This window comes from Schistocerca nitens, chromosome 4, assembly GCF_023898315.1.
Source record: "Schistocerca nitens isolate TAMUIC-IGC-003100 chromosome 4, iqSchNite1.1, whole genome shotgun sequence".
Classification (NCBI taxonomy): Eukaryota; Metazoa; Arthropoda; class Insecta; order Orthoptera; family Acrididae; genus Schistocerca; species Schistocerca nitens.
Genome location: NC_064617.1, coordinates 884,013,163 through 884,035,229, shown reverse-complemented (window position 1 = coordinate 884,035,229; position 22,067 = coordinate 884,013,163). Strand labels below are relative to the sequence as shown.

At 45.7% G+C, this 22,067-nt stretch overlaps 1 protein-coding gene across 5 annotated transcripts in view; it reads left to right on the top strand.

Annotated features, from left to right (window-relative positions):
* The window catches only part of LOC126253408 (mucin-5AC-like), a 448,548-nt gene that overhangs the window by 341,354 nt on the left and 85,127 nt on the right, over positions 1-22,067 (top strand). For all 5 annotated transcript variants that reach the window (XM_049954712.1, XM_049954716.1, XM_049954713.1 and 2 more), the window contains 4 exons: positions 4,962-5,122; positions 6,264-6,432; positions 16,819-17,134; positions 20,795-20,973. In XM_049954712.1, the coding sequence (XP_049810669.1) occupies positions 4,962-5,122; positions 6,264-6,432; positions 16,819-17,134; positions 20,795-20,973 (825 nt within the window). The remainder of the gene's footprint in view (positions 1-4,961; positions 5,123-6,263; positions 6,433-16,818; positions 17,135-20,794; positions 20,974-22,067) is intronic.

The window sequence follows — 22,067 nt, the reverse complement described above, 5'->3', positions numbered from 1 at the left end:
GTACATAAATAATGTAATTTGGAATAGTTGAGAACTTTTGTAAATACTTTCTACTGACTTTATGAATTACATTTGTTTCTTGGTAGATTTCATATCTCTTAATTCAGATTTCATTTCTTATAATATAATATTGATAGATAAAAAAATCTACACACCAAGTGGCAGCAGGAGAAAACATACAATATGGAAATCCCCAAGCTTTCGGAGCTAGTGGCTCCTCCTCCTGGTGGAACAGTCGATGGGAAAGGACTGACGAGGTTTAGGAAATATGGAGTGTTATGGAAAAGTTACCCAGAACCCTGGTTCACTGGACAGGATGAGAAGGAAAGGTTGATTGTTGGTGCTTGCACCAGATGACATTTGAAAACATGAGAATTTAAATGTGGAAAATCAGGTAGTAAGGAATACTTTTTAAAAATCATGTAAGAGGCAGTAAGAGCAGCAAGCTAAGTACGTTATGAGTGGTACACGGGTGAGAGGGGTGGGGAAAAACAGACAGGTCAGAAAATAAAAGGTATAGTAAGGAGTGAAGAAGAGGAATACTTACTGAAAAGAAATGCTGGGGCCACAGAAAGTAATGTAAATTTAGGCCATGAGGGCAGCAAGAATTCAGTACACATTGTGATGCCATTTTATGCCTGCAGAGTTTGAGAAACTGGTGACAGGCGAGAGAACCTAGTTGTCATGTGTAGTGAAACAGGCACCGAGGTCACGAGTGTCATGTTGTGGATCGTGCTCTGCAACAGGACATTGTGTATTACTGGGATACACACTCTGTCTGTGCCTACTCATCCTAACTGACAACTTGGTAGTAGTCACATCAATGTGGAAGACCAAATAGTATGTACTTAAAGGCTGGTACATGACAGGTTGTGTCTCATGCGGCTGCCCCTTTGATAATACATGTTTTGCCAGTTACAGAGCTGGTGTAGGTGGTAGGACGGTGTGTCGGGCTAGTCTCCAACAGGTATGGTCACAGGGCTTGGAGTCATAGGCTAGGGAAATTGGAGCAGAGGGAGCATAGGGTCTGACAAGTGTATTGCGGAGATAGTTGGAGGGGAGGGGTGCTGGTGATGAGAAGCTATTCTAGGTGTGGCGAGAAAAATGTCAGGCAGAATGGACTTCATTTCAGAGCACAATTTTAGGAAGTTGTGGCCTTGTCAAAGTAGTTGGTTAATACGTTCCAGACCTGGAAAGCACTGTGTGAAAAGAAGTGTACTTCTGTGTTGTTTTTGGAGGAATCAACATTGGATGTAATGGCCTGGAGTATCTGCTTTTGAACTAGGCTGGTGAGATAGTTACACACAGTGAAAGCTGAGGTGAGAATGGTGGTGTAATGCTGTTTAGAGTCTGCATCTGAACAAATATGTTTTCCCGGAATGCCAAGGCTGTGTGGGATGGTACATTTGATGTAAAAAGGATGGCAACTGTCAAAATGTAAGTACTGCTGTTTGTTTGTAGGTCTAATGTGAACAGACGCATGTAGCTGATGCTCATTGAGGATGAGGTCAACATCAAAAAATGAGGCTAGATATTTGGAATAGGACATATGAAATTTAATTGGGAGAAAGTATTTAGTAAAAATCTTTCTATAGCCAAGATCACATAAATACCTGTTTTTGACAACTGGTTTAGACAGGCTTTGCTGTAAACTACTGGTCTTCAAGAATTATTGTGAGTTGGAACCCCATGCCAAGTTGTCATGTTAGTGGATCAAAAGTAGCTCATTATCCAAAGTTTTGTCAGAAATAAAACATTTACAATCAAAAAGCACCTTACGCTCATGGCCTTGTCCATATAAGTAGCACTCACGGGTGATTTTGAAGTGTTAGAAAACACAGTATACAGTAAAATGTACAATAGCACATCTGTTTACATTAGCTTGACACATTCTATTCATTGACAAATCACCTTCAGGTGTTCCAGATCACAATGAACATGTTTTGCAACAATAATTCTTGAAGACTGGAAGATAACAGCAAAGCCTGCTGAAACCGGTTGTCAAAAATAAAGTAGTTATGCAATCTTGGCCATAGAAAGTTTTTTACCAAGTAAAACAGATTGGTCTTTCGCACTTCTCAACATAGAAATTTTAAGCAAGAATGTATTTAGACTCCAAAAAAGTCAACAGGTTAGCCCCGCCATGAATGCATTACAAAGATATTGTCACTGTATCTAAGCCAATCCAGTGGATGAAGGCTTGTAGGTCCCAGGAAAGCCCCATCCAAGCAACCCATGAAAATATTGGCATAGGAAGGAGCAATCCTGGTTTGTATGTCTGCCTCTCTGTGGTAAAATAGTTGTTGGTAAGTATAAAGTTGGTTAAAGTGAGCAGGAAGGATGTTGTAGATTTGGAGTAATGTGGGTGGGGGTTGAGGTAATGTACCAGCTGTTACGTAAACACGGTTCAGTTTTCTACATTAGTATGACTACCACCAAGTTATTGGTTAAGATGAATGGGCATACACAGATGATGTATATTGGTAATATACACTATCCTGGTGCAGAGCACACGCCACAATATGACAATTGTGACCTCGGTACCTGTTCAAGCACACATGCCATCTGGATTCTCTCTCCTGATGTCAGTTGCTAGGACTGTACAGATGTAGACAGGCTCTTGCCGCCCACCTAGCCTGTCTGTGGTCTCAGCATTTATTTTCAGTAATTATTCCTGTCATTCACTCCCTTTTATTTATACAGGTTGTACATAAAGCCCGGGAACATGTTCGATTATTTATCGCACAAGAACTAAACATTGTGCAGATGTCATACATATTGCATTTTGAAGAGAAACTCTGATTTTTTTTTACAAAGATTCGATATGCGAACCATGAGTGACCCAGCAGACGTCAGTACGGTACCGGTAATTGAATTCTTGCCATACCCATCCCAGCATGGCATCATCAACTGTGGCAGTTACTTCCCGTATTCTCTCCTGGAGCTTTGCTGCATCACATGGTAGAGGCAGTACATATACCATATGTTTAATGTGTCCCCACAAAAAAAAAGTCGCGTGGAGTGAAATCTGGTGATTGGGGAGGCCATTTCATGAAACATCTCGCTCTGCACCTGAACTCGCCATGTTTGCGACTAGCGCTGACTGTCGGTAAATTACCAAACTATGCTGTGGCAGTATACAGGGAAAAAAAAAAAAAAACTTTCAGGGTTTCTCTTCAAAATGACATATGTATGTATGTTAGCTGTACAGTGTTTGGTTCTTGTCCAATAAATAACTGAAAGTGTTCCTAGACTTTATGTGCACCCTGTATATGTCTTTAATTTTCCGACCTGTCTATTCCTCCTCCACCCCCTTCCTCCACTTGTGTACTATGTATAATGCACTTAGCTATCCACAGTTTTGACTCTTGTACAATGTTTTTTTAGTAATCTGTATCTTGCATATTACTGTGTCTTTTATGTTTCAAGTTCTCAAGTTTTCAAATCTTGCCTGGTGTATGTACCAGAAATCAGTCTTTCCTTCTGATCTGGTCCAGTAAGTCTCCCCCGACTCAGGGTTCTAGGTGACTTTTCTGGAACTCTACCCATTCCCATAAACCTTGCCGATCCTTTTCCTTTACCTCCTCTTCCTTTCCATTCAACCATTCTGAAGAACAGCCACTGGCTCCAGAAGCTTGGCTCTTTCCATATCTTTTGATGTGTATCATCTCCTGACACTGTTTGGCAAATAGAATTTTTTATCTACCCATATTATATTTTCAAACATTGATTAATTTCTTTGATAGGTTTCATTCCTTCTTATTCTTGTGTAGTGGACTACTTCCTTCAACAAAATTAATCTTATCTTCTTCTTCTTCCACTCGTCAGCATGTCCCCACAAAACACTCAGTGGAAAACTTCTTTCTCTTCTGAACCTCAAATACTCTAAACCCGTGACCACATCTGTATCATATCCAAAAGTAACGAGAAGCCTGCAAATTTGCTTAAAACTACCTTAAGTTTAGCATGGCTGCTGTGGTAGTTTCACGTAAAGTTTGATAATCTGCTCCTTGGTCTCTTCGGTATGGGTGACTAAAGTTCCACATATTTGTGAGATTGTTTGGGCTGTCAGTGAAATACCAATCTAAGAAAAAATAGAGCCCTGCTTGTGAGCTTCCAGGTAATAGATCATGTGGGACACCCTTCTCCAAGTAATTTTCACTGAGTGAGAGTGAGTTTTGGTGGATCCAACAGTGTGTTGTTAATAGTGGAACAAAACAAGAACTATAACTGGAAATGACAGTCATGAAATTATGGTTTAATTTTCACAGACCTAACAGAGGGGAATAGTTGTGAACTGTTGCAGTTTAGAGTTTTGCGCATGTGTGTAAAGTGTTTAAAAGTCAGCTTTTGAATTAGATGTCTGGAACAGAATTGTAAACTTTTGCTTGCTATGAGTCATGTGTCAGGCCATTTTGTTTGTTTGTAGTGAAATAGAAGTTGCATATCAAAGTGAAATAATCCCATTTCCAAAATTTTGAGCATGTAAAATGTACCCAGAGATTTTGAAAACTTTTTGTAAATAGTGAAATTGAAAGTCTCATCTGAGACGTGTGTGAATTTTAATGGGATAATCTGCAATAGATAACATAGTCTTTTATGTGCAGCATGTGTCTTTGAATGAAGTATTTCTAGTGTGTCTTCCTGCAGCTAATAATTTTGAGTGGGTGCTCTGTTGCACACTAATACATGCCTTTTTGTGTATTTACATGCTTTTGTATTCAGCTTTAGTTTAACTTATGTAATGCCAATTTTCCAAAATGTTGGGTGCTTCAGGTGTATAACAATGGGTACAGTGAGTCTCGAGAGTTGCAGAGTAATTATTGAAATACACTATGAGTAAGGGGCTTTGTGGTAACAGGTGTTTGCTGGAGGTTGTAACAGTGTGTTCTATAGTTCTGGAGACACAATCATTATTTTATTCATAAATCTAAATTGTACGACTGATTTGAATGTTGTAGGTGAAGAAAACTCATCGGGCTCTGACACGGATCATCATTACGAGATGCTGGATGACATTGTGGCCAAAAATAATCTCAATAACAATGACATTCCGTTTGATGATTTTGATTCATTTGATTCAGATGAATCTGATGATACCTACATCAGATCGTTGGAAAAGGCAAGTTATTTGGGAAAATATGTTATATCCATAACTTTTTGTGTGTTTTAGTAGCAATAAATTTTCGCTTTTTTGTTAGATGTTTCAAAATCACATCTTTCAAATTTTTTCTTGGCACTTTATGTATAAGAATTTTGATGAGATGTAAAAACTTTAGGTGTGGTTGTCCAATACTGTATTATTGTTGTTGTTGTTGTTGTTGTTGTTGTTATCATCATAATCATCATTATTATTTCATTTAATGGCACACTGGAACATGGAGAGCAATTGTCAGACTGTTTGAAGTTGCTTCTCAAATAAAAGTTACTTCGTTTCAGGTGAACTGTAGGGGAAGGAAAAAAAAAAAAATTGCTTTGTTCAGATTGTATCTCTTATGTGTTTAAAATCATGTATAAAATATTCTTTGTAGTCATTCCACATCTTGCTAGAGTAAAAAGTTAAGCTTTCAGCAATTGTCTCCATCTTCTACATCAATAACAACTGAGTGTTGTCATACAGGCAGAGTTCACGTCAGTGTTTACAATGTTAGTTTCACCTGCTGGGAGGTTAAAAACTCAGCAATTTATTTGCAGATTAAATGTTGAAAGCCTGCTTCCACACACCATTGAGATTATATTCACTGGCCAAATTTAAATTACTGATTTTCTGATTAGTACAATTGATTTGATAGTGGAGACTCGGTGCGTTGATGGAAAGGACAAGAATTATTTTTCAACAACTTTATTTTATGTTTAGTCACAACACTGTGCTTGGAAAACACTGAATTTTCTAAATCATTATTTTTAATGTCCCCTTAGTGTTGTGCACTACATTGAGAAACTGTGAGTTCCCTGAACTGTACCTGTACAGTTGCTTCCTCACTGGTGCAATATTGTAAATTCCAGAGATTCTGAGGCCAATACTTTTGTTAACAGGGCATTTCTCTTACATTCCTTGACAGTCAAAAAGCAGCACTTATGCCTCATCTAGCCAGAACACTACTTATGTGCTAGGTATACCACCACAAATGAAAGTATGCAATAAGCAGATTGTTTTATGATTGTTAAACATCTTCACATTTTCGTTTCATAGAGAGTGCTGTCCCCATAGCCATTCTTTCAGAAAACATTTGTATGTAACTAAGAAGTCTGTGTTAATGCAGATTGAGACAAATGGTATCCACCGCCGATTACCAGCTCCTCCTCCGCAGCAGAATGTCTATGGCATCACAAAAATAGCAGAGGCTGCTGGAAAGAAAATGCTTAAGCTTCGGAAGAGCTTTGGAAGGATGAAGTCGGCAAAGAGGAGTACTGCTCAGCTTTCACCCAGTGGTGAGTGAGAATAAATTTCTAAGATAAAAATATTCTCATATTTTACTTTAGAATATTGTAGAAATTAATCCTTGAAGTGAAGTTTTTCTGTAAGCAGTACTCGCTAAACAGGTACACACGTATATTTGAGAAACCTAAATTCTGATCTAAATTAATTGAAGTTTAGGACACACAAAAAAAAACTGTCGTTGCTATTGGCAACTTTAAAGAAAACTGAAGCTTGCAGGCTATACTTTATTCAGTTGAAAATAATAAACCTGCTGAGCCTTTACACATATGAATGTATCCCGTTTGCAAATGAGAATGTCTTAAACAGATCAAGAGACCTACAAGAAAATAAACATGTCCGTAACTGCAAACTAGAAACATCGATAATGTCCACATGTCTCAATCTGGAACAGTTTGATGTCAGAAAAATGTTTTACAGGTCACAGTTAAATTATTCAGTAGGCAACCTATTGATTTAAAACAGCAGCAACATAAGAATTCCTTTAAACACATCCTTAAGTCATTTCTGATGGAGCTATGCTTTTGCTCAGTAAAATAATTTGTGTATTATGAAATGCAGTTTTAGTATGTTGGGTTTGTAATTATGTATAATTTTTACTATTTAAATTGTATTGTTTGTTATTCACAATTTATGATAGAAATTTGTAAACTGAAATGTGTGTATAATATAAACCTTCACATTTCTATTGACTTCTCATCTGATTAACAGGTCCTGAGGTTTTTGTTCTAAATAACCAGGCATCATTTGCTTCAAACTTTTTGTTTTATTTTCTTCTGGCACAAGACACACTTAACTAAAACTTTTCCCGAACAGGCCATGAAGGCCCAACGGTACTGACTGGCCCCCATGTCATCCTCAGCTCATAGGCGACAAGATGCACTTAGTCCACAGAGAAAAAAAAAAGTCAGATACGCTGTCACGGGTGGGCTCCCCTACCTGCATACATCACCGAGCAAGAAAAGTGAAGCAGCCAGGAAGGGAGGAGAAAACAAAATGAAACTTGGTGTGTCAAGAGTGAGTGTGTGTATGACATGGTTTCAGTTATTACAGCATCGAGTCAAATTTACCAAGAACTTGGTAGTATGAGTCAACTTACAATATGCTGTTGTATCAGCTCTTGCTTGGATATCTAACTGATTCTGTTGGTCAGAGTGTCGTAAACACATTGTGTCCTCTCCTGAGGTAAGCTGACCCACTACTGCTGCAGCTCATCTCCGATATCCCAGGTAGTGCCTCCGGGGTGGAGTTGACATCAGAGCAGGTCCTACATTTTATGGAAGACATGTCTGATGCTCTTCCTGGCCAAAGGAGTACCTCGACATTTTGCAGGCACTTCAGAGACGTGCGTAAACTATGTGGACGAGCACTGTCCCATTTAAAACTGTCACTGTAATACAGTCGCATGGGAGGTAAGACATGAGGACGCGGGATATCCATCATGTACTGTCGTTCTGTCAGAGTTTCCGTTAATCACCACCGGCAGTGATCTGAAGTCGTAGCTGGTCGCTCCCCACAACGTGATGCCAGGAGCGACACTGCCACTCTGGAACTCCCCCCATGTCACTGTCCTACTTGCTGGCTGGGGTCATGCAGAACCGCAATTTGTGGCCAAACGCTATGCGACACCGTTTGTCGGCAGTCCACGCTTCCTGCTTACAGCACCACTACAGATGCGGCCACTTGTCATGTTAGTGGCAGCCTGTCCGTGGGACGTAATTCCTGTTTGCATGTGGCACGTGCAGATGCAGAGGGTTCATGCGTGCACGGTACTGCTATCCACCCTCCCAGTTGTCGGACGGTGTCGACCGGAATCTTGACGTCGACTGCGCCTGTTGTCACGTTCTTGTGCGATCGAACATCAGTCTGCTATCACAACCGAACACCACATAAATATGGATATTGCATGATTTGACCAGTCGGTCAAACAGAGACCCAAAATGAGATCCTTTCAAACTGTCAGTTGCCAATATTGCAGTCTCACAAGAGTATGCAACCTCTTTGTGTGATCGCTCTGTGTCTGATGCTGTTCGAGCCCCTTGTATACTCTAGGCGGTGTGGTAACTGTGGTAGCAACATAAACATGAATAGTGCTAAAGCATTGTAATGACAACACTACCTGTCACAAGGAATTGCAGCTCTAATCATTTACATACCCACCAATCGCGTGTGTGTGTGTGTGTGTGTGTGTGTGTGTGTGTGTGTGTGTGTGTGTGTGTGTGTGTAAAATTATCTTAACTTTTGTTGTATAGGTCAGTTACGATTCATTTTGCCATCTATTACAATAATTTTGTATTGTTTGTTACAATGTAAGTTTTTTTGTGACACTTTTTTTTCCCTTTAGAGATGATGATTTCTTTAACACAACAGTATTAATATTACCAAAATCAAAATTTATTCATAAGTTTCCATTAACAGTTCCATGTATGATTTTATATGGCTAATGTGTTACTTAAAGATTCATCCACATGATTTCAGTAACTTTCTTATAACAGAGTCGCAGTCAGTTTGGATTTTATGAAAAAGCCAAACTGTATGTAAAATTTGTACATTTATATTGCATAAAGAATGAACACTTGAGTCATTTCACGAGTTATTAATTCCTACCCAACACCTCTTAGACATCACAGTAATAGAAATTCTTCTATGGAATAGGAATTGTTAATGAGAAACTCTTTGTTTCTTTTCAAATCGTACTTTGCTGTCTGACAGATGTTTTACATCACTGGGTAAGTGATCAAAACTTTCAGTTGCAGCATTGTGCACCCTTTTTTGTGTGAAAGATATCCTTAATGTGGAATAATGAATATCATTTTTCTTTCTAGTATAGTAATTATGTACATCATTGTTCCTTTTAAACTGCACTGGATTGTTCGCAACAGACTTAATAAGGGAATAAATATACTGTGAAGCAGCTGTCAGAAAGCCTAAATCCTTAAATAAGTGTCTACGAGATGATCGTGGGTGAGCACCACATTATTATGCTTGCAGTACATTTTTGAGCAATGAAGGCTCCTTTCCTAAAGATGAGGTACCTCAGAACATTATTCCATATGACATCATTGCGTAAAAATTTGCAAAATATGTCGGCATACTGATTTGTGTCTCCCAAAAATTTGCTATTATTCTAAGTGCAAATGTGACTGAACTAAGTTGTTTTAGGAGTTCCAAAATGTGCATTTTCCAGTTAAAATCCTCATCAATTGTATATTTACAAAAAAAAATTATAAAAAAAATTTTAAAAAAGTTTTATTAATATCCAAACGATTTCAACTACCTACACGAAAATGTGACAGTGACAAAAATTGTTAAAAGCCGGGCTATAAATTGAAAAATGTGCTTCTAGAGGATGTTTAATAATTCAAGCTATTACATACTTCAGCAATTTTCACCTGAGGCAGCTATGTTTGGCACTTAATATATTTTATTTTGTTTATTGTTATCGGCCACCATCAGAATTAACAGGAAAAAAGGAAAATAATATCTATTTTACTACATCTGCACTACACGTAAGTGTCAACATGAAAAGCAAAACTAAAATTACTTTCCATACTGATTAAAAGCGTTATTAGATGGTCACCAATTAATCCCATTTCAGACTGGATAAAATGCAGAGTGCAAGTGTTACACAGGGTAAAATAGATATTCTATTCTTTTTCTGTTCTTGATCTGATGATGGCCAATGGTGGCTGATAGCAATTAAAGATAAAGAACATTTCATTTAATTATGTTGGACCGAATATTAAGTGCAATTAGAAAGGAATTCGTTTTCACCACAATGAAATGTAATTTTTTCCAAAAATGAAGAAAAAAATTAGCAATTTCATATAGCTGTCACAGAAAATGCGAAAAAATGAAACATAAACAAACATTACTCAGCCTAACAGATATTAAACAAACGCACTGGGTGGGTAAAGTCTGTCGTTGTAGATCATTGGTCAGTGTGCCAGGCTGCCAGTCAGTAAACCCAGATTTGGTTCCCAGTACTGCCAGGGGTTTTTTCTAAGTGGAAGGACTGGAATGAGGTGCACTCAGCCTTGTGGTGTCATTTGAGGAGCTACGAGTGAGAAGTAGCTATTACATGGCCAAGAAAGCTAACAGTGGGTGGGACAGTGGCATTCTGACACCACACCACCACCACTTTCTGTATCCAGTGATGCCATCAGTAGAGGGCAACATGGTAGTCATCAGTCTGTCTCAGCTGGCCTATCAGTCCTCCCCTCATTCTACTCCTCCACACCCCCCACTCTGCTCCTGCACATTCCACCACCCTGCTCCTCCAGCACCCCACCCCCACTCTGCTCCTCCAGTATCCCCCCCCCACTCTGCTCCTCCAGCACCCCCCCCCACTCTGCTCCTCCAGCACCCCCCCCACTCTGCTCCTCCAGGACCCCCCCCCACTCTGCTCCTCCAGCACCCCCCCTACTCTGCTCCTCCAGCACCCGCCCCCACTCTGCTCCTCCAGCACCCGCCCCCACTCTGCTCCTCCAGCACCCGCCCCCACTCTGCTCCTCCAGCACCCGCCCCCACTCTGCTCCTCCAGCACCCGCCCCCACTCTGCTCCTCCAGCACCCGCCCCCACTCTGCTCCTCCAGCACCCGCCCCCACTCTGCTCCTCCAGCACCCGCCCCCACTCTGCTCCTCCAGCACCCGCCCCCACTCTGCTCCTCCAGCACCCGCCCCCACTCTGCTCTACATCTACATCTACATCTACATTCATACTCCGCAAGCCACCCAACGGTGTGTGGCGGAGGGCACTTTACGTGCCACTGTCATTACCTCCCTTTCCTGTTCCAGTCGCGTATGGTTCGCGGGAAGAACGACTGTCTGAAAGCCTCCGTGCGCGCTCTAATCTCTCTAATTTTACATTCGTGATCTCCTCGGGAGGTATAAGTAGGGGGAAGCAATATACTCGATACCTCATCCAGAAACGCACCCTCTCGAAACCTGGCGAGCAAGCTACACCGCGATGCAGAGCGCCTCTCTTGCAGAGTCTGCCACTTGAGTTTGCTAAACATCTCCGTAACGCTATCACGGTTACCAAATAACCCTGTGACGAAACGCGCCGCTCTTCTTTGGATCTTCTCTATCTCCTCCGTCAACCCGATCTGGTACGGATCCCACACTGATGAGCAATACTCAAGTATAGGTCGAACGAGTGTTTTGTAAGCCACCTCCTTTGTTGATGGACTACATTTTCTAAGCACTCTCCCAATGAATCTCAACCTGGCACCTGCCTTGCCAACAGTTAATTTTATATGATCATTCCACTTCAAATCGTTCCGCACGCATACTCCCAGATATTTTACAGAAGTAACTGCTACCAGTGTTTGTTCCGCTATCATATAATCATACAGTAAAGGATCCTTCTTTCTATGTATTCGCAATACATTACATTTGTCTATGTTAAGGGACAGTTGCCACTCCCTGCACCAAGTGCCTATCCGCTGCAGATCTTCCTGCATTTCGCTACAATTTTCTAATGCTGCAACTTCTCTGTATACTACAGCATCATCCGCGAAAAGCCGCATGGAACTTCCGACACTATCTACTAGGTCATTTATATATATTGTGAAAAGCAATGGTCCCATAACACTCCCCTGTGGCACGCCAGAGGTTACCTTAACGTCTGTAGATGTCTCTCCATTGATAACAACATGCTGTGTTCTGTTTGCTAAAAACTCTTCAATCCAGCCACACAGCTGGTCTGATATTCCGTAGGCTCTTACTTTGTTTATCAGGTGACAGTGTGGAACTGTATTGAACGCCTTCCGGAAGTCAAGAAAAATAGCATCTACCTGGGAGCCTGTATCTAATATTTTCTGGGTCTCATGCTGCTCCTCCAGCAGCACCCCCCCCCACTCTGCTCCTCCAGCACCCGCCCCAATACTCTGCTCCTCCAGCACCCCACCCCCCTCTGCTCCTCCAGCACCCCCCCCCCCCACTCTGGTCCTCCAGCACCCCCCCCCCACTCTGCTCCTCCAGCACCCGCCCCCACTCTGCTCCTCCAGCACCGTCCCCCCCACTCTGCTCCTCCAGCACCCGCCCCCCACTCTGCTCCTCCAGCACCCGCCCCCCACTCTGCTCCTCCAGCACCCCCCCCCACTCTGCTCCTCCAGCACCCGCCCCCACTCTGCTCCTCCAGCACCGTCCCCCCCCACTCTGCTCCTCCAGCACCGTCCTCCCCACTCTGCTCCTCCAGCACCGTCCCCCCCACACTGCTCCTCCAGCAACACCCCCCCCGACTCTGCTCCTCCAGCACCCCCCCTCCCCCCACTCTACTATGCCAGAACCCCCCCCCCCCACTCTGCTCCTCCAGTACCCCCCCACTCTGCTCCTCCAGTACCCCCCCCACTCTGCTCCTCCAGTACACCCCCACTCGGCTCCTCCAGTACCCCCCCACTCGGCTCCTCCAGTACCCCCCCCCCACTCGGCTCCTCCAGTACCCCCCCACTCGGCTCCTCCAGTACCCCCCCCCCCACTCTGCTCCTCCAGCACCCGCCCCCACTCTGCTCCTCCAGCACCGTCCCCCCCCACTCTGCTCCTCCAGCACCGTCCTCCCCACTCTGCTCCTCCAGCACCGTCCCCCCCACACTGCTCCTCCAGCAACACCCCCCCCGACTCTGCTCCTCCAGCACCCCCCCTCCCCCCACTCTACTATGCCAGAACCCCCCCCCCCACTCTGCTCCTCCAGTACCCCCCCACTCTGCTCCTCCAGTACCCCCCCCACTCTGCTCCTCCAGTACACCCCCACTCGGCTCCTCCAGTACCCCCCCACTCGGCTCCTCCAGTACCCCCCCCCCCACTCGGCTCCTCCAGTACCCCCCCACTCGGCTCCTCCAGTACCCCCCCCCACTCGGCTCCTCCAGTACCCCCCCCCCACTCGGCTCCTCCAGTACCCCTCCCCACTCGTCTCCTCCAGTACCCCCCCCCCCACTCGGCTCCTCCAGTAACCCCCCGCACTCGGCTCCCCCAGTACCCCCCCCCCCACTCGGCTCCCCCAGTACACCCCCCCACTCGGCTCCCCCAGTACACCCCCCCCACTCGGCTCCTCCAGTACCCCGCCCCCACTCGGCTCCTCCAGCACCCCGCCCCCACTCGGCTCCTCCAGCACCCGCCCCCACTCGGCTCCTCCAGCACCCGCCCCCACTCTGCTCCTCCAGCACCGTCCTCCCCACTCTGCTCCTCCAGCACCGTCCCCCCCACACTGCTCCTCCAGCAACACCCCCCCCCCCACTCTGCTCCTCCAGCACCCCCCTCCCCCACTCTACTATGCCAGAACCCCCCCCCCCTCCCCCCACTCTACTATGCCAGAACCCCCCCCCCCCACTCTGCTCCTCCAGTACCCCCCCCACTCTGCTCCTCCAGTACACCCCCACTCGGCTCCTCCAGTACCCCCCCACTCGGCTCCTCCAGTACCCCCCCCCCCACTCGGCTCCTCCAGTACCCCCCCACTCGGCTCCTCCAGTACCCCCCCCCCCACTCGGCTCCTCCAGTACCCCCCCCCCCCACTCGGCTCCTCCAACACCCCTCCCCACTCGTCTCCTCCAGTACCCCCCCCCCCCCACTCGGCTCCTCCAGTAACCCCCCGCACTCGGCTCCCCCAGTACCCCCCCCTCCACTCGGCTCCCCCAGTACCCCCCCCCCCCACTCGGCTCCCCCAGTACACCCCCCCCACTCGGCTCCTCCAGTACCCCGCCCCCACTCGGCTCCTCCAGCACCCGCCCCCACTCGGCTCCTCCAGCACCCGCCCCCACTCGGCTCCTCCAGCACCAGCCCCCACTCGGCTCCTCCAGTACCCGCCCCCACTCGGCTCCTCCAGTACCCGCCCCCACTCGGCTCCTCCAGCACCCCCTCTGCCACTCGGCTCCTCCAGCACCCCCTCTGCCACTCGGCTCCTCCAGCACCCCCTCTGCCACTCGGCTCCTCCAGCACCCCCTCTGCCACTCGGCTCCTCCAGCACCCAGCACCCCCTCTGCCACTCGGCTCCTCCAGCACCCAGCACCCCCTCTGCCACTCGGCTCCTCCAGCACCCCCTCTGCCACTCGGCTCCTCCAGCACCCCCTCTGCCACTCGGCTCCTCCAGCACCCAGCACCCCCTCTGCCACTCGGCTCCTCCAGCACCCAGCACCCCCTCTGCCACTCGGCTCCTCCAGCACCCAGCACCCCCTCTGCCACTCGGCTCCTCCAGCACCCAGCACCCCCTCTGCCACTCGGCTCCTCCAGCACCCAGCACCCCCTCTGCCACTCGGCTCCTCCAGCACCCCCTCTGCCACTCGGCTCCTCCAGCACCCAGCACCCCCTCTGCCACTCGGCTCCTCCAGCACCCAGCACCCCCTCTGCCACTCGGCTCCTCCAGTACCCAGCACCCCCTCTGCCACTCGGCTCCTCCAGCACCCAGCACCCCCTCTGCCACTCGGCTCCTCCAGCACCCAGCACCCCCTCTGCCACTCGGCTCCTCCAGCACCCAGCACCCCCTCTGCCACTCGGCTCCTCCAGCACCCAGCACCCCCTCTGCCACTCGGCTCCTCCAGCACCCAGCACCCCCTCTGCCACTCGGCTCCTCCAGCACCCCCTCTGCCACTCGGCTCCTCCAGCACCCAGCACCCCCTCTGCCACTCGGCTCCTCCAGCACCCAGCACCCCCTCTGCCACTCGGCTCCTCCAGCACCCCCTCTGCCACTCGGCTCCTCCAGCACCCAGCACCCCCTCTGCCACTCGGCTCCTCCAGCACCCAGCACCCCCTCTGCCACTCGGCTCCTCCAGCACCCAGCACCCCCTCTGCCACTCGGCTCCTCCAGCACCCCCTCTGCCACTCCGCTCCTCCAGCACCCAGCACCCCCTCTGCCACTCGGCTCCTCCAGCACCCAGCACCCCCTCTGCCACTCGGCTCCTCCAGCACCCCCTCTGCCACTCGGCTCCTCCAGCACCCAGCAACCCCTCTGCCACTCGGCTCCTCCAGCACCCAGCACCCCCTCTGCCACTCGGCTCCTCCAGCACCCAGCACCCCCTCTGCCACTCGGCTCCTCCAGCACCCAGCACCCCCTCTGCCACTCGGCTCCTCCAGCACCCAGCACCCCGTCTGCCACTCGGCTCCTCCAGCACCCAGCACCCCGTCTGCCACTCGGCTCCTCCAGCACCCAGCACCCCCTCTGCCACTCGGCTCCTCCAGCACCCAGCACCCCCTCTGCCACTCGGCTCCTCCAGCACCCAGCACCCCCTCTGCCACTCGGCTCCTCCAGTACCCAGCACCCCCTCTGCCACTCGGCTCCTCCAGCACCCAGCACCCCCTCTGCCACTCGGCTCCTCCAGCACCCAGCACCCCCTCTGCCACTCGGCTCCTCCAGCACCCCCTCTGCCACTCGGCTCCTCCAGCACCCAGCACCCCCTCTGCCACTCGGCTCCTCCAGCACCCAGCACCCCCTCTGCCACTCGGCTCCTCCAGCACCCAGCACCCCCTCTGCCACTCTGTTCCTCCACCCCCCTCTCTGTTCCTCTTCCCCCCCCCCCCCCCCCCCCACACACACACATATACACCTGATGTAGTAACCAAAACAATGAAATAATAAAGAATACTGTCCCTGCCAATATTGATAGTATTCTTGTAAGAATATTAGAAATAGTTTAACTTATGACATGTTCATGTGAGACAGGCACTTTTCCTGATGATGTGATATGCTGAAAACCTCATAAGGTGAATATAGTTCATAAAGAGCTGGGGAATGGTATTGGAACCAACTAAAGACCTATTACAATAACATCTTCCATTTCAAAAATATTTGAGAGGATTATGCATGTAAAACTTGTTTATTACATAGCATTTAATGTAAAAAGTGTTCCACAGTCAAAATTAAGAGGGCATCAGCAATGAGGAAAACAAAAACAGTCATTATGTGAATTTGACAGTAAAGAGGAAAGAACATGAATATTTATTGTCTTTTTAAAAGTATTTGAAGTAGTGGATCATGAAATTCTAATAAAGATTGAAAGTGTATCAGTTGAATCGGATTCCCTGAATGGATTAGAGGGTGATACTAATGAAGATGCAATGAGATGAAATGATATGGCAAAACCAGTCACAACGAATATTTCATGACTATTGAAACTCGGTGTGCTGCCTCTTTTGAGGAATTATCTTAAATATCAGGCTATCTAAGTATGTCTCCAGGACATACTCAAAAAACTTCTATTGTCAATTGTGTTTTCACATAAGATTTCCGAACTTCATAACCTTAGGTTCTTCGACGGGGTACTTCATTGGTCATTGATGTGTATTGCTTGTGGCAGAGTAAGCTGAGGTCCCCCAGGAGTGCTACCAGTTCTATGTCAGATATTGAGTCTGAGGAAATAAAGCTATAAAGTTTTCCCCTTTCTGCCCAGGCGGCCAGACACCTCTGGCAACCCCTGCAGCCACTGTCGCCATTCCTCTGGTCGAACCCTTGCCAGCCGCCACCACTGCCTCACCTCCACAACCACCGGAGTCTCATCTACAGCGAGAGGCTCCTCAACCGGACTCGGGCAGTCGGGGACCTGCGAGGAGTCGCAAGTACTGGTCACTGCGAAAGTTCCGCAGAACGACATCGGTTGTTTCGGCGTCCCAGGCCTCGGTTGCCACTTCGATTGCCAATTCTCGAAAGACGAGTTCCACTTTTTACCTGGCTACAGGAGGAGAAGCTTCTAAAGACGATGACAGTAGGTGAGTCTTATATCCATATTAACACTGTCAGTCATCCTATAGCTTCTCACTGCACCACAGTATTAACACAAGAAGTGAAATGTGTTATGGTAGGTATGTGTGTACAATGTCATTTCATTGGCATCTAAATTATTTTATTTGTTGTGTCTTCACGATCATAATAGTGTCTTTCAAGTTAGTCTTTCTATTGCTCTGGCTAAAAGCTATAGAAAAGTTGCATAACATTTACTTCTCAGCACGCAACAGTTAGATTTTTGCCTTTTCCATTATGCAGTGAGTGTGGGAAAGATTGTGAGTATGAGAATATAAGGTTATTTCTCATAAGGAAATGAATTTCTGCTAATCTTCACTTTATGAATGTTTTTATCTTGAGAATTAATTCTCATTTCAGGTGCTTGTTCAGATTACTTTTTTTAATATATGATTGTGTTGTTCAAAATTTATTTGCCGACTATCAGTTCTTAGACATTAGCTGTATTAGGTGTATATGTAATATCTATTAGTAGCATGTGAAAATTTGTGTCAATCCGGGACCCAAACTCGGATCTCCCACTAATTGTGAATGGTTGCATTAACTACTTCAGCTATCAGTGCACACTCTGGAGGAAAAACTAGAACCTCCATATGTCTTGCTGCCTGCATACGTATGCCATAGTCCACTATATTCATCACCTAATGCTCGCCAAGAGTATTAACTGGATTCTCATGGAAGGGAGAACAGAGCTGTGAGGAATTGAGACTGATGCTGCCTGGGTAGTACTTGTACACCTAATACTGCTTGTGTCAAATAATCTGCAGTCAGTAAATAAATTTTTTTATTTCGTACAGCTGTGGATCGTCGATGAGATCTGTTCTTTTGGACGTGCAAGTGAATATGATCACGTAGTTGTGTTTTAAATAGTGAAAGCTCTGTTGTTTGCTTTATAGTTAAAAATGAAGCAAAATGTAAAATGCAGCATCCCACTTGGGAATAATAAACAACTAGATCATCATATAAAAACATGAATAAGCACAAGCACCCGAAAATTAGAATAAATTCTCTAATTTCATGCTGCATATCCAATTAAAAAAACATCGTAAAAAGATTGGCAGCATTTTATTATGAAAAATAACCTTATAAAAATCACTGTTTGAAAATACATTATTACGAGGGTTGAATGAAAAGTAATGCCTCCACCTTCATTCATTGGGTTTGGATGGGAACACAGAAATAATCCTCAGAATGTGATCTTTAATTACCAATATTCACTTTTCCACATAATCGCCAGCCAATTGGATACATATCTGCCAACGATGAACAAGTTTTCTGAAGCCGTCACGAAAGAAATCGACACTCTATTTCCACAACCTCAGTCCTACAGTCTTCATCAGAAGCATGATGATGATGATGTCCCACGATTGAATGGAGAAAGGCGTCACCTTCATTCTCATAACGCAAGAGGAGTTCCTGAGAAATTTCAAGTCTGTGCTCCTTCATTTCAGGAATCAGCATCAAGGGTACCTATCGTGCACAGATCTGATAGCCAAGCAAAGCAATAATCTGACCCACACATTCTTGTGAAATGCTAATTTGTGGTTGCAGTTTCTCTCTGAGTGATATGACGATCATCCTGAATCAGTCTTTCAACATTTTGCTTGTGAAACTTGGTGGTTGCTGTCACAGGATGTCCAACTCTTTGTTTCTCGTGCAGCTCAAATGTTCCCACCTCAACATCTTTAAACTTACTCGCCCAATGACACACAGTACTCACATCAACACAATCACCATTGGATTGTTTGTATTGTATTGAACTGGGGACCTAGAAACGACTGAGAGACTTTGTCCCCACTGTAGCCCTCAATGGTACACAATCCCACAATAGGCTACAGCAGTCCATTCACCCGACTGCCGCCCCAGACCGAACCCATGGTTATTGTGCGGTTTGGACCCAGTGGATTCCCCCAGGAACGTCTCACACCAGATGAGTGTAACCCCAATGTTTACGTGGTAATCATGGTGTACACGTATGTGGAGAAAGTGTTTGCACAGCAATCACCAACATAGTGTAACTAAGACGCAATAAGGGGAACCAGCCCGCATTCGCCAAGGCAGATGGAAAACCGCCTTAAAAACCATCCACAGACTGGTCAGTACATTGGACCTCGACACTAATCTGCCAGGGACCAGCACACCTTCCTGCCCGGAAAGCAGTGTGTTAGACAGCACGGCTAACTGAGCGGGGACAATCACCATAAACTGCTTTCATTCTCTGATGAATCTCCTTTGGGGTGATACCTTCTGCTGTCAAGAATTCAATGACTGCATTCCTTGACTGCACATTGCTTAAATTGCATTGTCCGACCATCTGCACAGGGTTCCATACTTTACACTGTAACAACACAACCGTTCAATGCTAAGGCTTCCCCGCCAACTGGAGCTGTAGAGAAGAGGCTACAGAACAAGCCAGTACCTGCTGCAACCCAATGCTGCCAACTGTTGAAGAGTTACGAAGGTGGAGGCAGTACTTATCAGCTAACCCTTGTATATTCAAAAATTTTTATTTTTACATTATTTGATTGCATGTTATTGTTTTAACTGGAACATTGGTGTGGATTGTTTTGACTATTATATTGTACACGCTGTGGACTGTCCGTTGCTGCTGTTACAGTGAGTGACCATTTGGAAAATGTGTTATATTATCCAGTCCCATTGACAGCAACTTGCTTTTTCCAGTGGGTGGTGTGGCTTTAAACCCTCCCCTTCCCCCCCCCCCCCCCCTTTCCTACCACATTTTCATCATCAGTTTTCTGATTGGTTTGATGTGGCACACTGTGGTGTCCTCTGCTGTGCCAGTCTGAAAGCAACAGTTACACCTGGCATCCTCAATTATTTGTTCAATATTTTCCAGTCGCTGCCCTCCCTGTGATTTTTGCTCTTTAAGGCTCAGTCCAGTACTGAGGAATTTATACCTGATGTCGGAACACATGACCATGCATTCTGTTCTTAATTCTAATTAGCATTTCCACAATATTCCTTGACGATTCTTGGAGAATCTCCAAATTTCTTACCTTCTCAGTCCACGTAATTTTCAGTACTCTTCGGGGTAACACCAAACCACAAATCCTCCGGTTCTCTTCTTTGCTGAGTTTTTCATTGCCCACGATTCACTCCCATATGATGCTATACTCCAAGCATACATGCTCAGAAAATTTTTCCTCAACTTACAGCCAATTTTTAATATAACAAGTTTCTTTTAGCAAGAAATGCTCTCTTTGCTTCTGCTTTTCTGCATTTCACGTTCTCCCTCCTCTTCTGCTTGACAGTCACTTGCTACTTTTGCTGCTCTCGAGTACCTTCTGCTACTTCTACTCTCATCATATTCTGTGCTCGGTGGACTGTTCATTCTGTTAGACAGGTCCTGTAATTCTCCTTCCCTTTCACAGGTGACAGCAATGTCGTCAGCGGTTCTTACCGTTGATGACCGTTCTTTTATTTCTTGTTTGTTTCTTCTGTGTACTGTGAAGGATTACTCCAATAAGTTCTGTGTATTATTTTGTGAAATGGATGTTACAGTAGAGAGGAGGAAGATTACGGTTTAATATCCTATGGATGATTCCACTGTGTGAGAGTTAAGACAGAGTAGCAGTGTAATTTTGTACTCTGCTTCTCCTCTGTGTCAGCACGGGGAAGGAGTACGACGGGGTGACTGGTGGACCGGACCGCCGTGCCAGCAGCCCCGCGATCACCTCGCAGCCGCAGCCTGCCAGCTCTGTACTCAGGCCCAGCGAGCCTCCTCCGCTGCCACCCACCGCTGCTCCTGCACCTGCTCCTGCTCCCGTGGCAGCCTCGCAAGTGCCGAGTAAGTTCCAGCAATTATTTTGTGAGGTATTTACAGATTAGAATTCAAAGCTGTAGGGTAATGGTTGGCTTGAGAAAATAATAGCAACCAGCTACGTGGTAGTTACAGAGATTGTTACTTTGCGTATGGCAGCTGCAGAATTCAAAGTGCAGTGTGAAACACTTCCGTATTAAACATTTATTTCGATTCCTTTAAAAACATACAAAGACACTGTCAAGGAAATTAAATGTGCAGCAGTTTCAGTTGTTGATGGTACCTTTGTATCAAGTCTAATGCTAGTATGGCATCTTATATTTTCATTGGGAAGGTAAGTGCTCAAAAATGAATATACAATGAGTTCTTATACTTATCTTCTGTTGTTATCCATAGAACAACATGGAAGCAATTCAGAGGTGGTCCAGTAGATTTGTTTACCCTTAGGCTCAATCGACACCCAATTATTATGGAGATGGTTCGGGAACACAAATTGGCATTTAGTTTCCATCACAGTCACATTTGCGACTGGTAAACAGATTTGTTGAAACTTCACAGTTGTTTGTTTTAAGACAATACTGATGGGTTACTTCATAATATAAAAGATTTCCTTGAATGACATCAGTTTGCGACATATATGGAAGAACTGCAAAGAAAGAAGTGTGTGTGTGTGTGTGTGTGTGTGTGTGTGTGTGTGTGTGTGTGTGTGTGTGTGTGTGTGTGGTTAAAAAAAAAACCCAGAACTTCCCAAAAGGTGGTATTTGACCTAAATTTGGTACTTCATAATACAATCTTCTGACCTTTGAACTGACATACTCTGCCAGCTATGACGGTCCAACTCGACATTTTTTGCATCGGCAAACATTGCCAGAAGTGAAAGAAGTGATAGGTGAAAGATAAAAATTGTAGGATTGACTGGGGATCGAACTCTAGGCCTTCAGTTTTGTAGAGTAGCACTTACCACTGAGCCAAAAGGCACACTATGTAACTATGAAAACTTATTCCTAAAAAATTATTCATCCAATATTTAAAAAAAAAAAATTCATGGAAAAAATTTATTTACATTATTCTTCTAAAGAAAACAGCTTCTGCCGATATACAGATATACTGTTGCAAAATCA